Genomic DNA, 15,133 nt, shown 5'->3' with positions numbered 1-15,133 from the left:
ACCTTGGGACCTCAGGCGGTTTTTACCCCGGTTTTATCCGACGTAGCAGCTGAGTAAGCGTGGGGCTCACGTGGAACCCACATGTCAGGGTGACACGTCATCACCTCACTTTTCCCGTCTTCTCTCCCTTCCTACTCTCTCTCAGTCTTCTCTAGGCCGGTAGGGAGGGGCGAGGCGGGGTGCATCGAGGCCGGCCGGAGCAGCAGGACACGGCCGGCGTGCTCAGCGTCTTCAGGGAGCTCAACCCCAATGAGATGCTGGCCAGGAACACACCCAAGGTACATAGCTGCATCCATTAATTGCTGTTGCTGTTGCTGGATAATGAGGAGGATGATGGGATTAATGGAGTTTGTGAGGTGCAGTTCTTGGTGGAGAGGAGAGAGGGGGGGGGGGGGGGGGGGCACGCGGGTGGAGATGTACTGCGCGGCGAAGCCAGGGCTGCTTCTGTCGACGGTGAGCACGCTGGAGACGCTGGGAATGGTGGTAGCAGCAGCAGATCGAGCAGAAAGAAAGATAGAGAGAGAGAAAGAGAGATTCAGAGTTCGGTGTTGTTGAGTAGGGCAGGAGAAGAAAAGTTTAGACCCGACGATGACGACGACGTGCCGGGGTGACCACCCTCAGCGCCGCCGCTCTGTACAGGCTCATCCTGTCGCTCGTCGAGCTCGCCTACAAGCACGCCGGCGGCGGCGGCCGCGCCGTCACGTATGCGCTAGCGATGGAGATGCAGCTGGTCAAGGGCTTCTTCACCACCGCGTTCTGCACCGTCGGCATGGTCATGTGCTCGGAGAGGAGAAGGTCCGGCGGCTGGCTCGCCCGCCGCCGCTCTGCTCCACTCCACCTGTCGCCGCGCGCTCGCCTGCCGCCGCCGGTGCTCCGCTCCACCGCCCGCCCGCAGACAAAGCGGCCGCTGCCGCTGCCGCTCCGCTCCCCTTCGTTCGCCGTGGCGTGCTCACCCGCCTCCTCGGGTAGTCTTCATCGACCTCCTACACCCCGTCCTGGCGCACAGGCGGAGGCGGCCGGAGGGGAGAGAGAGGAGGAAGGGAGAGAAGAGGGGAAGAGAGAGGGGTGACGTGGACACCCTGACATATGGGGCCAACGTGGGTCCCACGCTGACTCAGCCGTCGTCGCCACAGACGCTTCGCTGTCGACGGGTACATCGCCTACCATTGAAAGAATAATTAGCCGTAAATGCGAGTACCCGTGTTAAATCTAGGATTTGAACCCGGGTGGGCAGGTTCCACCACAAGAAACCAAACCAGTTGAGCTATGCTCATTTCGCTAATCCTCTGCATTCTGAAAACACAAGATAGCATTTTATTCGTTCTGGCAAGTAGCTGTTGATGATCTGTTGATTTGGCTTTTTTTTTCTTTTTTTTTCTTGAAAGAGAGGATGTGGCTGTTATGTGTGGGCTTAACTGGGAGTGCAACTTAGGGAAAGGAACATATGTGGTCCCTTATCTTTATCGAATTACAAAATCGTTCCTCAACTGAACAACCGGATATATGACATCTTTCAGCATATAAAACTGGTTCACTTTGAATTCTTAGACAATATTGACATTGGTTTTGTTCAATATGATGGCTGAATCAGCATGGGTCCCACATGTCAGGACATTTTAGTCTTTTAAATAATAAATAAATATTCCATCTCTCACTGTTGCGAGCGGCAGCGGGTGTGGCGAGTGGCTTGCCCGCGACGCAACAGGTGAAGCGGGAGGGATGCCACGGGCGGCCATCGCCGGTGAGGTAGAACGACGGTGACTCCAGCAACGGCTGCGGTAGCGCGCCGCGGAAAAGGAGAGATGTGATCGATGCATCGCTGAAAGCCTGAAACCGAAAAGGAAAACAGGGAAAAAAAATGTGAAATCTGAAAGCGAAGAGGGAAACAGGGAAAAAGTCGTCAAAGCTCAGAAGGCACACAAATTCTGTCCTGAATAATCAGGTAGACACACCGGACCCACCGGTGCTGGTGCTTTTCGTCATTGCTTTCTGCCATTTGCTACGTGCGGCAGTATTTAAACAGGTCGGCCATAATGTGATTAAGCAATACGGTACTAAAAAAGCCTAGCGCGTCAAACCGAAGCGACTGCAAGGGCTTCCGGTTAGGTCGGAAGGTAACATCCAATAGATCAACTCAGACTTCGTTAGGATGGGCTCAGCCCGAGGTCGTCAGGCAATGATGGGTCATGTAGGGCTTGTTTAACCCTGCCGTTTTGAGGCAACGATGGGCCGGGCCTCTCTTCTAAAAGGAAGAGATTTCTCCATTTCCAGCCCAATTGAGAGAAGTGGTGGATGTGGTATTCCCTACGCGGCTACGTCACACTACAGCATCCACGAATTATCAAATTTATTATAACCCAGAAACTTGCAATGTACTTCCTCCGTTTCATGTTATAAGACTTTCTAACATTGTTTATAACTTCATATTTATATAAATGTTAATGAATCTAAACTTATATATATGTGTATAGATTCATTAACGTCTATATGATTGTGGACAATGCTAGAAAGTCTTATAATATGAAACGGAGGGAGTATTAGAGGTACATGTATTATACATACTGGTGGTGTACTGGTGCCCGACGAGAAGGCATCGCTTGGATTCAAGGCTGTTTTTGACAAGGTTTATACGAAGATTGAGTGCACAAAAAATAAAAAAAAAACATTAACATATAATTAATTGAGTTTTAATTATTATTAATTTTAAAATAGATTGTTCTTTATATTTTAAAGCAAAGCAACTTCTATATAAAAAGTTTTCGTATAGAACACATCATTTTACAGTTTGAAAAATGTGCTAACAAAAACCGAGGCAAAATCTACATCTTAATCATAAAAGTATGGAGCCTGCCAATGCATGCTGAAATGGAAGGTAAAAAAAAAAATTATCAAAGCTCAGTGGCGCACAATTTCTGTCCTAAATGATCAGGTGAATACACAGGACCCGCCAGCGTTGGCGCATTTCGTCATTGCTTGGCGATGTACTTGCTCCATGCAGGACTATTTAAACCGGTCGGACATAATGTGATTAAGCAGTATGGTACTATAAACGTAGCGAGTCGAAACAAAGTGCGTGCTAGGGTCCCTAGTAGGGTATAATAACCAATGGCCCAAGTCTGATCTAGGCTTTACTAGGATGAGCTTAGTCCGACCGTTTTGAGGTAGAGCGTTTTACTACGGGTATCCAAAGTAGTTACATTCATGTGATTTTAGTAAAAAAAAAATTACCAAGTGATATATAAGTAGTCGCTTTCGATATTGGTTGATTTCAATGTGCAGGGGATGCGGCTGTTTTCTACTGGGAATAAGTTCACTTGACTTACCTTAACTTGTTGACGAATTCGATTTTCATCCTTCAACCGAAAAACTAGGCTTACGATTAAAGGACGAAAATCGGATTCGTTGAAAGTTAAGAGACCTCAGGTGAACTTTTTTCCTTTCTGCTGACTCATTTAGGTGTGCAACATAACACCCATCAAAATCTGATGGGCCCAACATAAGGCCCATGTAAATCTTACAGGCTCATTTGGGAGTGCAACTGGAAATAGTCCACTTAGAGTCCCTCAAATAATATAGGTCGGATCTCATCCGCATCCCTCAAATGTAAAACTAGGTATATCAAGGGTCTGTTTGGTATAGCTCCAGCTCCAGCTCCATCCCTCCTGGAGCTAGAGCTCAGCCAAACAGTTTTAGCTCCACCAAAACTGGGAGTGGAGCTGGGTGGAGCTCTCTCACAAAATGAACTAGACAGCTCCACAACTCCACTTCAGACCCAACTCCTGGAGCTAAATTTAGAAGTTGGAGCTGTACCAAACAGGCCCCAACTCTCTTTTAACTATCAAAACCATACCAAATGACTTTCATGGATGTTTTGAGAGCGGTTTTCACTAATGTGGCGTCCACGTGGCAGGCTAGCAGCCCAATCGTTACAAGAATAAAAAAAATGACCCATGTGGACGGCACGCCAACTAAAACCACCTCTTGAAACAATCAAGGGAATCGTTTTGCACAGTTTTAACAAATAAAGGGGTTGATATATTCGGTTTTACAATTGAGGAATATAAATCAATTCCGACCTATGTTTGAGGGAGTCGAATTGGACATTTTCCAAGTGCAATTTAAGGCACATCATAATCTGATGGGCTTAGTTGCTTACTGCTAGCTGCTGCTGAGCTTATCTTGATTGATTACAAGAAGTGCAGATGAAGCCTAACATGATGATGACTGAATTCGCTAAGTTTGTATATAAAAAAAAATTCTAAACAATCACATAAGCATATCACAAATATTGCGTATCACAAATATTTTGACAACAAAAGATTAAACCCTCAGCACAGATAGAAGGTCTCTGCAAAATGAGGCTGTGGTGCGGCTGGCTGTATTCACGGAATTTTGAGCGACTCATTTTCTAGTAGAAACCAACGGGTTCACGCATAATTAAGGCTAATTTAGTTTAGATTATTAAGAGCATGTACAATAGCAGGCTATAAGCCAGCTGCAAACATATTTTAAGAAGATAAATGAGGAGAGAGAAGGGCAGCGGGCTACAGATTTGTAGCCAGCTGTAGCACAGACTCTAAGACACAGTGTGTGTATGACAGGTGGGACCAGATATTAATAGTGTAGTATGTAACTATTGTATGAATGAGCTATTAGATTGGCTATAGATGAATTGGAGCTAGTAGTTGGCTATACTATTGAACTTGCTCTAAGTATTTTATTGCCATGGATTATCTACTCGATTATAGTAGTTAATTAAAATTTAAGAGTAAATTTCATAAAACCTCACATATTGTGATTCAAGTTACATGAAATTATTAGGATTTTATAACGTGGCACATAACCTCAGGTATTATATACTAAAGTCTCATAAAACCACACCGCTAACTAATTTAACATACTCCTATATCAAAATTAAAAAGAACTTTACTTATACAATGTAACATTTATATAATGGATAAAAAACCTATAAATTTGAGTTATGGTTGTAATTAAAAAGTATGATTGATTAAAATTAAAATGATCAATAGTGTGATTTTGTGTAACTTTATGTTCATTATATTAGACTTATATGCCATGTGTCAAAACTCCTGCGATTTTGTGCAATTTCGACCATGGTGAAGTTAGTTGAAATTTACTCAATACTTAATTTAATAAATAGCTTAAAATAATTGGCTTAAGTAATGCAATAGAAGTTTTTTTTAAGAAAACATATTTATTTAAAGCGCAGAGATAAAAAAATCCGATGAATAAACTGAAAAGAACATGACCTAAACTACCCGTTTGATCATTTGTTACTGCAAAATAATCTGAATGTGCCTAGTGGAAGAATGTGAGCGTTCACAAGAAAGACCACCGAATCAGGGCAGGGAGATATCCAATCCAACCGGTGAAGCCATCAACACCACTACTCCACTCCCCAAAGAGCTTTCATCAGCTATGTAGCATTGTAGCTTTAGCTACTGGATCACTTGGCTGCCATGGCACGGCACTAGGACGGCTGGGCCTCTAAATAATACCCCATGCACCCTGTGAAAAGATTGTGAGGTGCCTCTTGTGATCAGCTAGCTCATATGGCCTTTTGTTCTTCTGCCACTTGCCACTGAGCCCCATCCATATGCATTTTCATTTCCAATCAACAAAAGGTTCCAAGTAAACGGACGTAATCAACGATAGGAACAACAAAAGGGGGAATGAGATATATTCATGGCTAGAAACAAGCTATGGGTACACCTCGAGTTTTTTTTACACGTCATTATTTTGGTCTCCTTTAATTCTTATGATTTTAGCGGCTAAAACCTAGTTAGAGCAATATGTCTTTTTATGCCAGAGAACCATGGACCTATTTTAAGATAAAAAAAAACAACACCTTTTTAATGCAATTCCTACATAGCAACAGTGCTTTTAGTGCCTTTCCCCACAAGTACTTTAGAATGATTGAAGAAGGTAGAATAATCATTTGTTCTCTCCTTCTGCAATCCCACTTTAGTTAGTGCATTTTTGGCGCATTTTTTTCCTTTTAAGTGGCAAGTATGTAACCTCATAACTCTCAGTGACAAATATGTAAGTGAACCTTGTTAAACTAGTTTGTACTGAGACAATCCATGAATCTTTTCAAATAGAAAAAAATAAAAGTAGAATAAATAAAAATACCAGATCCTCCTATCTGCATATTATTAAAGTACAAAGAGTATGCTCCACATGCTTTAGTTCTCCCACTAATTTAATGACTCAAGGAGTCAATCAAGGTTGATCACATAGTACCACTATTGCTTTAGGTCTAACCATATATACTAACCTTTTGGTATAACAAAAAAAGTTTGCATAAAATATATATTTAATGCCACACACCACAGAGTGTACATTCATGTACTACTACTGTAGCACCTTAATTTTTTTTCAGCTCTCACAAAACCTTTTGGAAGCTGGTGTAACAGTGTGTGTACATAGCATTTTAATTGTTGTGGCATATGGATGCTTGGAGGGGGGCAGTTAGTTGTGGGCTCCACAAGGCAGTAGGTTCCAACGACCTCTAACTACTGGAAGAGAGTGTGGCTGCTGCTGCTGCTGCTTTAATGCCACTGGAAGTGAAGTCCACTTTGCTGAGAGTGTGAAGCACTCCACTCCACTAGCACTGCTACTACTTCTTCAGCTGAATCCAGCTGCTCTCACTGATCACTCACTGCCTCTCTCTCTCCTTTCTTAATTAGTAGGTGACACTCTGCTAATCAACTTGAGCTAACAGCACCCACCACTATTAGTACAACACACACACACACAAACACATGTGTCTTGACTTTTTTTCTCTCTTGTTCTGAAACCCCATCAGAAGATAAGTCTTCTGTTTGTAAATTAATTCAGATGAAAGGTCCAGTGCTATCTCATCAGAAAGATAAGTACATATCTTACTGAAAGTTGCACGGAGCTCTTAGGTCATGCTCTGCAAGAAAGCAACAAGAATTGCTTTTTTGTGTGTAGAAAAAAAATGGAGAGAGAGTTGAGAGATAAGATCGAATTGTGCAGGTATAGAAATACATATTAGGTCAGGTGAGTATATAATATTATATATGAATAATACTGAGAAAAACTAGCTTGTCAATGAAAAAGAATATGCTAAAAACTGATCTCATGTATATGGATGGTCTAATTAAGCTAGCTCAAAAAATGCGAGATATATGAGACCCTTTTTTAATTTATCTTTGTTTTAAATAGGGATATTAATTCTGAAGCAAAGCAATTTACTATTTATAATTTCCTGGTTGTTGGCAAGTTAGAGATAATGGAAGACTAGTCCTAATTAATGGAGTGTTGCTCAATTGTATTAGAGTATAATGCCACTAGAGCATGCAGTAGGTTAGCATGTGTATGCATGCTTCAGAGATTAGGGCCAGTTGATGAAGTATACAAGCATATAGAAAAATTAACTAATCTTTTGCATGTGCCATGCTCTGATCTCAAACACCTGACATTTACTCCACAGCTAGAGATATGCACTACTTGCATAGTGACAGATGGATCGCTCTTTAGTTTCAGCCTTAATTACTCCTCGATCTCCAGGTTAAACATATGCATAACACCCCGGCCACTTCGATGCATCTTCTGTTTATTTGGGAGAGATTTCATTTTGATTTTCTTCAGATCAATGTGCTAGCTAGCTAGCTTGGGATAATGCATGTATCTCTTCCAGGTAATAATTGGGATGTGCAGCTGTTGAAAGTGTGTGTAACCAATCAATTATAATCATGTATATACTCTATAAATATAGTCATATGGTATACTCTCTCACTCTGATTCGAAATGTAAAATGTGGGTCATTAATTCTAGAGTTGTGCATAGGGATTAAAAAGGTGTTAAGATGACATTATTTTCCCTTTTATAGACGCTACACTAGGGATGAAAACGGTTCAAAAAGTTTCCGATTTCCAGACGTGTTTTCGGAATCGGAAACAAATATGGTGAGGCTATCCACCAGAAATCAGAATTGCCGGAAATTTTCCAGAAACGAAAACTTTTCATATACAACTAATTAGCTTCAGTCTAACCTACTCTAGATGTTCATATTTCTACTGAGTATTGAGGTGGTTAGTGGAATGAAAATATGTTTTTTCTACTACGGTTCTTTAGATCTGTTTTTCTTTTGCCTAACTATTGTTTTTAGGCCATGCTATACTAATTATGTTTATAGATAAATATAGTCCTTGTTCTTCTGAAAAATAAAGCGTACAACTAACTGTATTATTACTAAAATTGATAAAAATTAGAAATGTTGATTTATTGTTTTAGAAAAGATAAAGAGCGAAGTCTCTTTTGTTGATTTGAGATGTTCACTTTGAGGGTTTTTATATTATGATAATATCCGTTACTGTATTCGCTATGTTTTCGTATTCAATAATATTCGATTCCGTTTTCGTATCCGAGATTTCCGATTCGGATTCGGATTTCTATTTGGAAAAAAAATATGGAAATGGAAACGGTAGAGGTGGTTTTCATCCATTGCCGAGTCGTTTTCATCCCTACACTACACATTAGAAAGTGATATCTAATTTATTGATAAGATTTGTACGTAATAATATTTAAGCATCGAGGACATAAAAGGGAAAATGGGAGAAAATATATAGAAATCCTATAGCAACTAAGATATGAGACTCTAAAAATGTAGATAGATACCTCCCAAGAACGTAGAAGAACCTCGAAGTATATACGTTTAGTTATTAGAATCATATATATGGCACACAATTTAATTTTAGCCACCCATGGAGATTATATTGTCAAAAGATCTTTATTTTAAAAAAAGAGAACAATCAATTAATGATCATTTGTTAACCATGAAATCCATGAGTCTTGCATTGAACTATCACGTGGAGACCTGTGGTTGACGAAAAGGAAGGCCTACTTAAAACTTTGAAGATCGATCGATCACAAAGCAAAGTGTTAGTGTTCACATGTTCTATCAATTTTCAATGCAATGAAGCATGGCACAGCATATGGTAGCATGCTTGAGACTGTGGTGTGGTTGGGAAGGTGGAGGTGATGTAGACCAAACCCCATTATTAGTTCTCTTGAAAGACCATTTCTACCATGCATCTTATTGATCAACAAATTAGAAGCGGTTGCACTAACCATTTTCGTCTATATGTTCTCCAATACACCTCATCTCTTTCAGATTTATAGCAAATTCCACACAACTCTAGTGAACCATTAGACCAACGGAAAAAAAATCCAACATTCTTAGGGCTTATTCGGTTCGAAGGAAAAACAAAGTATTTGGATTTCGAAAAAAAATAATTCCTACAAGTGCCATTCGGTTTGTAGGAATGAAGTATAGAAAAACCAAAGGAATTTTTCCTTTCCCTCCAAATTGTAGAGAGAAAACATAGGAAAATTTTCATCCACTCAAGCCTCTTGAAAAAATTTCTATAAATTGATGTGTGCAGACCTTCCTATTCCTATGAGTTGAAATTCCTCTAAACCGAACAAACCCCTTAAAGGTTTATGTTCCTGATTAATCTATATTGTTCCATTTTGTACCATAATAGAGCGATTGTTACAATTTTAAACTAGAGACCACGGGCAAGTGATCCGCTATACAAATTGCTATCAACGAACACGAGTAGTACGAAATGTCATCATACAAGCATTTTTCTTTCTTTTTGGATATCGCCATTAGTCTTCTACCAAACACACTCCAATAACCCTATGTAAAAATATTCTTTGCACTAAATATGCAATACCACTACTAGAATTGCAATGCCAAAAATATTGAAAACAAACACACATTGAGATGGCAATAATACTAGAAGCCATGAGAAATTGGGAATATACATAGAATAGTTAGTAATATAAGTTGGGGGAGGGAGTGGAGGAGCAATACAACACACTAACATGTATACTCCACTGTTAACACATTGTTAGCAAGCAGGTGGTTGGAGTTGGGGGCCTCTCACTGATCATCAACTCTTTTCTTTCTTTCAGGCAGGAGCAGAGCAGAGCTGTGCCAGTTAGTTACCATGTTGCCTCGTTGTCCAACCCCAGGTGGGACCCACTGCCCCCACCGCACGAGCTCACCCCGGATTCTCTACACCGCCACCACCTCCTCCTCCTCCTCCTAACCACACTCCTAATCACCCAACTAATCACACTTCCAATCCAAACCATTCATTAGCTGTCCCTCTTTCCTTCCTTCCTCTTACACGTTTCCAGTGGAAAAATAATGCCACTCTTTCATCAAGCCCCTTACACGTTTCGAAAGGAATACCGTACCAACATAGGTATCTATATGTAAGACTCGCACCGCATACAAAATGTTGTGAAAAAATCGGGAAAAAGATTGGTGACATGACGTGTACGGTATATACTATCGTGCAAGACGCAATGTTACAGAGAAAATAAGTAGAAGGTGAAAAATATGATTGTTCTGTAGTACCTGGTGTTGTTTTGAACATGAGAAATTATCGATGCACCATAAAATCTAACTATTTCGAATTGTACCTGGATGAAATTGCGAATTCAAGACGATGTCGATAGTGCGAGTTTGTGTGAGAGAATAATGTGCGAGTTTACGGTGTGCCACAGGTTGGAAAACTGTAGAGGATCCATGAGGATGATCACCCAATGTGGCATTGAAGAGTTGGGGGGGTTAGGCATGTTCACCTTGCAAAGCAATTAACCAAACCAAACCCAAGCTAACCCTCCAAAAGGAGGATTAATTAGTAGATGACAACAATGTAGAGAGAGAGAGGGACATTGAAAGAGAGGGAAGAGAGAGAGATCACATAATAGCACACACCTAAAGAGAGATAGAGAGATCACTCCCTTTACGTGAGCACAATGCCTCCTTTTCCAGCTCTTTCCCTCTCTTGCTTGCTTGCCACTTTACACTCGTTTGCACTCATCACTACTAATCTCTCATCATCACACACATCCTAATTTGATCAAATCTTGTACAAACAATCCAAATTTTGATCAAATCAAGTAGTTGTACTATTTGTACTAGTGATTAAGAGAATTAATTAAGAGGAACCGAAAAACAGAGCAGAATATATTGGGACAGTACTCCAGCTGGTTAATTAGCTGTGAATGAATGAATCAATAGAATTAATCACACAAAAGGTCAAACTCCAAGCATCTGTAGCTGTAATTCACATCACCCTTTCCAAATTCCCCAATCTTTTGAACAAATTCAAATGGAATTAGAATGGCAAAAGAAGAAGAAGAGAAAAAAAGAAGAAAAATATTTAGATCACAAGAGAGAGTATGTATGTGTGTGTGTGAAGTGTGTAAGCAATGAGAAATAACAGAGAATTATATCTAATTTGAATTGAATTTTGTGTTTAATTACTCTCTGTCGCTTGTGCTGCTAGTAATGGCATCCGACCAGCGCCGCCGGCACCAGCAGCGGCGACCTGTCGCTGACGGCGAAGGCGAACGCCGGCGAGGTGGCGGCGGACGACGTCGTCGTCTCGGCGGCCGCATCGTCGCAGGGCGCCGGCATGTTGAGATCCAGCTCGAGGAGGCTCTTCTCCTTCTGCCTCGGCGCGTCGACGGCGTCGAGCACGGACACCACCGCGGACGACGCCGACGCCGGTATGAGCGGGCGGTGCCGCCGCATGTGGCCGCCGAGCGCCTGGCCGGAGGCGAACTCGGCGCCGCAGATGGAGCACTCGTGGACACGCGGCTGCTTGGAGACGCTGGCAATGGCGGCGGCGCTGTTGGCGTCGAGCACTTCTTGCTTCGGGATCACCGGGATCGCGAGCACTGTTGGATCGGTGGCGATCGGCCTCGAGGCCGGTGGTCGCGGCGGCGATGGCTTCGGCGGCTTCTCCTCGGCGGCGGCGGCGGCGGCTGTCTCCGGGATGGCCGGCTTGACCTTGTCGTCGGCTGCCGGCTCCGTGGTCGCCGGCGGCGCGACCAGGCGAGGCTTCTTGTGGCTGGTGCGGTGGCCGCCGAGCGCCTGGAACGACGGGAAGCACTTGCTGCACGTCTTGCACTCGTACACGAACTCCCCGGCGCCGGCGCCGTCCGCCGGCCGCCGGCTCCGGAACTTGGCCTCCTTTGCCACCGCCGCCTCGGCGTCCAGCGCGCGCTCGCCGTGGCCGCCACTGGCGAGCAGCATGAGGCAGAGCGCCATGTCCTCCTCCTCCTCGGTGACGCACCCGGACACTGCCTCGTCGCCCCGTGCTGTCGTCGTCGTCGTCAACAACGGCGACGTCGTCGACGACCCCTCCGCCGCGGCGCCACCCGACAGCGACAGCGACGACTCCATCGACTCCTCCTCCTCCGCCGTCGCCGACGCGGCGATCGGGACCACCACCGCCGCCGCGGCGTGCGCCCGCTGGCGCTTGCTCCGCTTGCCCTTGACGACGGCGGCGGCGAGCGCGGCCTCCTCCTGGACGCCCATGCCGCGCGCGCGCGCCTGCCTTCTTCCTCCAAGAAGGCAACAAGAAGAGGAAGGGAATAGGAGGTGGAGTGTGCAAGAGTGGCAAGGAAAGGTTGGCTATGGCTAGAGAGAGAGAGATCACGAAGAAGAGGAGAGGAGAGGAGAGGAAGAAGAAGAAGATGGTGGTAGCTTGGGGGGAAGGAATGGAATGGAATGGAATGGTCACTTGATGTATTGGGTTGATGATGATGCAAAGAAAGGAAGGAAGGAAGGAAGGGAGGGAAGAAATGGAATAAAAAAGTGAATGTCAACAAGGGAGGGCTAGCAGCCAACACACATATATGTGTGTATTTATATGTATATATGTATATATATGGCTGGCAATATAATGTGGCAATATGCTAGTGGATCATGGATGAGTTGGGGCATATATTGCTAGCTGCTGCTGCTGCTGCTGCTTAATTCTTCTCCTCCTTCTTCTCTTTTCTTCATTTATTGTCTACTACGTGTTGCTTTATCAGCCACACCAGAATTTTAATTTTGAAACTGTAATTTTAGAGTTGATTTCGAGGTTTCTTTTTTATCGTAGTGATTAATTTTGGTGCACTAGGTTTTAAATTATGGATAATACAGATATACTTCCTCTGAATTGATAATAGTACTTATCTTTTTTTTTTACAAGAACACGATCTTAAAAAATAACTTTCGAACACTATTTTTTTATTACAATATATATAGAATCTATTAATATATAATTTTATTGAAGTGACTAATCTATACATATGGTATCCATATTTATAGGACACAAATATATCAGACGTAATTCATAGTTAAAGTTTTTAAAATTTGAACATCTCCTTATTCAAAGCAACAAGTATTATTAATCGGAAGGAAGTAAAAGTTTTATTAGTACATTATTTTTATTGCATTATTCGTATTTCTATGGCTTCATTTATATTTGGTTATTTTGGGGACAGGTGGAATTTTGCAGGGACAATAATTCAACAAATTGAAGCAAAATTAATGGTGTGCATTCTTTGGGTTGTTCAGTAGACGCATGTGTGTTTTTCTTTTAAAAAAATGGTAGACGTATATATGTTTGCATTCGTATACGGTAGCGTTTATGGTTGGATATATATACGTATTGTAGCCATGTAGGTGACGGTAACGTATGTGTTTGTTAATTATTGACCGGTTGACCAAGTTTTGCTCTACGCATCAGTGATCAAAATGGTTTTATTTTTTGTCAATAGGGTGTTATTTCTACTTTGGCTCAATCATGTATATGTGTCCATGTGGGGTTAACGTATTACAAAAGCTATACATATTTGTTGCCATAAATAGTGTTAGGTCACTGAAGGTAATTAGTAGTAACATGCATACTTGTACATATAGGATGGCCGGCACAATAATGAGCCAATGCTTAATCAAAATTAGGTTTGCAATATATCCCATCGTCCAAAATTTTAAGTATTTTTGAAATAGTGCGAAGTCAAACTTTTTCAACTTTAGCGGTCAATAGAAAAGTTCCATAAAGTTTGAGAATGTAAGAATAATATTACTAGATTTATCGTGAAACAAACTATCATATTATACAAGTTTTCTATTTAAAATATTTTATCTTCAAATATATTATATTGTTCAAAGTAGCATATTAAAAATTGTGTTGATGTCCTAACTCCTGAATGCTTATATTTGTGACCGAGGGAGTAACATGTAAATTGCTGTGCAGAAGTTGCTCAATCAAAAGTGCCAGGCCGTACAAAAATTGGCACCACACCAATGGAGGATGTAACAGCCATTGGGCGCCGCCGTCGCCACCATTGACAATATCTCTAGCATTGTACCACCCAATGTTTAATGGCTCTTGTGCTCCTCCTTGTAACGTGGAGATCATTTCAGGGTGTCATGCTATCAGCCAATAGCACAAGGCCAATGTGTCACTGGCAGATGAAAATTACAATGAAACAGCTACTATTCTGTTTGGATACATATTCATGTATGTGCCATCCGGTCCTTTTCCATCTAAATAATTTCATCACTATACTAACTAGCAAATTTTGTTTTAATTTACAAGTGAGAAAATTAATTAACAGTGTACAAGAGAAAGACACACCAGTAACCAGTTGATCTGAGTGGTTCAGTGTTGACTGGCTGGTTCCCTTATACTCCCTTTGATTAATTCCACAAGAATTAAGAAAGTAGTTCAAATAATTTTGCTGGCCTTAATTAATAATACACTGGAATTGAAGGACGATTCATTTATTTGTGAGTATGTTATTATATATATTTGATAAGGGACAACATGGAATAAAAGTGAAAAATGCATATATAACATTTCTAAAACATATTGTCCTATTTAATTATTTAATTAGGAAAGAATTGAGGAGGCAATTCTCAAAAAAAAAAGGAGGCTAAAGTGATCTACATTAATTGGGAATCGGAAGGAATACTACCAATAAGCCCATTTTCTTGATGCAGCGAGGTAACTTTCTTCCTAATTAATACTCCTAAGTTCTTTTGATTTTTTTTTTCAAATGAAACTAAATTCAGATTTAATCATCAATATATAGCATGCATCTGTGTGTATATGCTACGTTCAAGAATATACATACACAGAATCTGAGACTGTGCAGTGGTTGAGGCCTTCGTTTCATCATTGAACAACTACCGTGAAATTAATTAGGTTGTCAACACCCTGTTTGTCTAGCTCCAGAATGAGCATATCAATATACTGTTTTTGCATAAAAGATTAGA

The 15,133-nt window shown here is 41.7% G+C and overlaps 1 protein-coding gene across 1 annotated transcript; it reads right to left on the bottom strand.

Annotated features, from left to right (window-relative positions):
* Nucleotides 1-11,113: 11,113 nt before the first annotated feature.
* LOC127771387 (zinc finger protein ZAT5-like) lies at nucleotides 11,114-12,675 on the bottom strand. The gene has a single exon (XM_052297290.1). It carries the CDS (start codon nucleotides 12,395-12,397, stop codon nucleotides 11,357-11,359), a length of 1,041 nt encoding a protein of 346 aa, XP_052153250.1. The 5' UTR covers nucleotides 12,398-12,675; the 3' UTR covers nucleotides 11,114-11,356.
* Between the last annotated feature and the right edge of the window lie 2,458 nt (nucleotides 12,676-15,133).

Source organism: Oryza glaberrima, chromosome 4, assembly GCF_000147395.1.
Source record: "Oryza glaberrima chromosome 4, OglaRS2, whole genome shotgun sequence".
NCBI lineage: Eukaryota > Viridiplantae > Streptophyta > Magnoliopsida > Poales > Poaceae > Oryza > Oryza glaberrima.
Note: the sequence above shows the minus strand (reverse complement) of the source record. Positions and strands in the feature narration are given on the sequence as shown.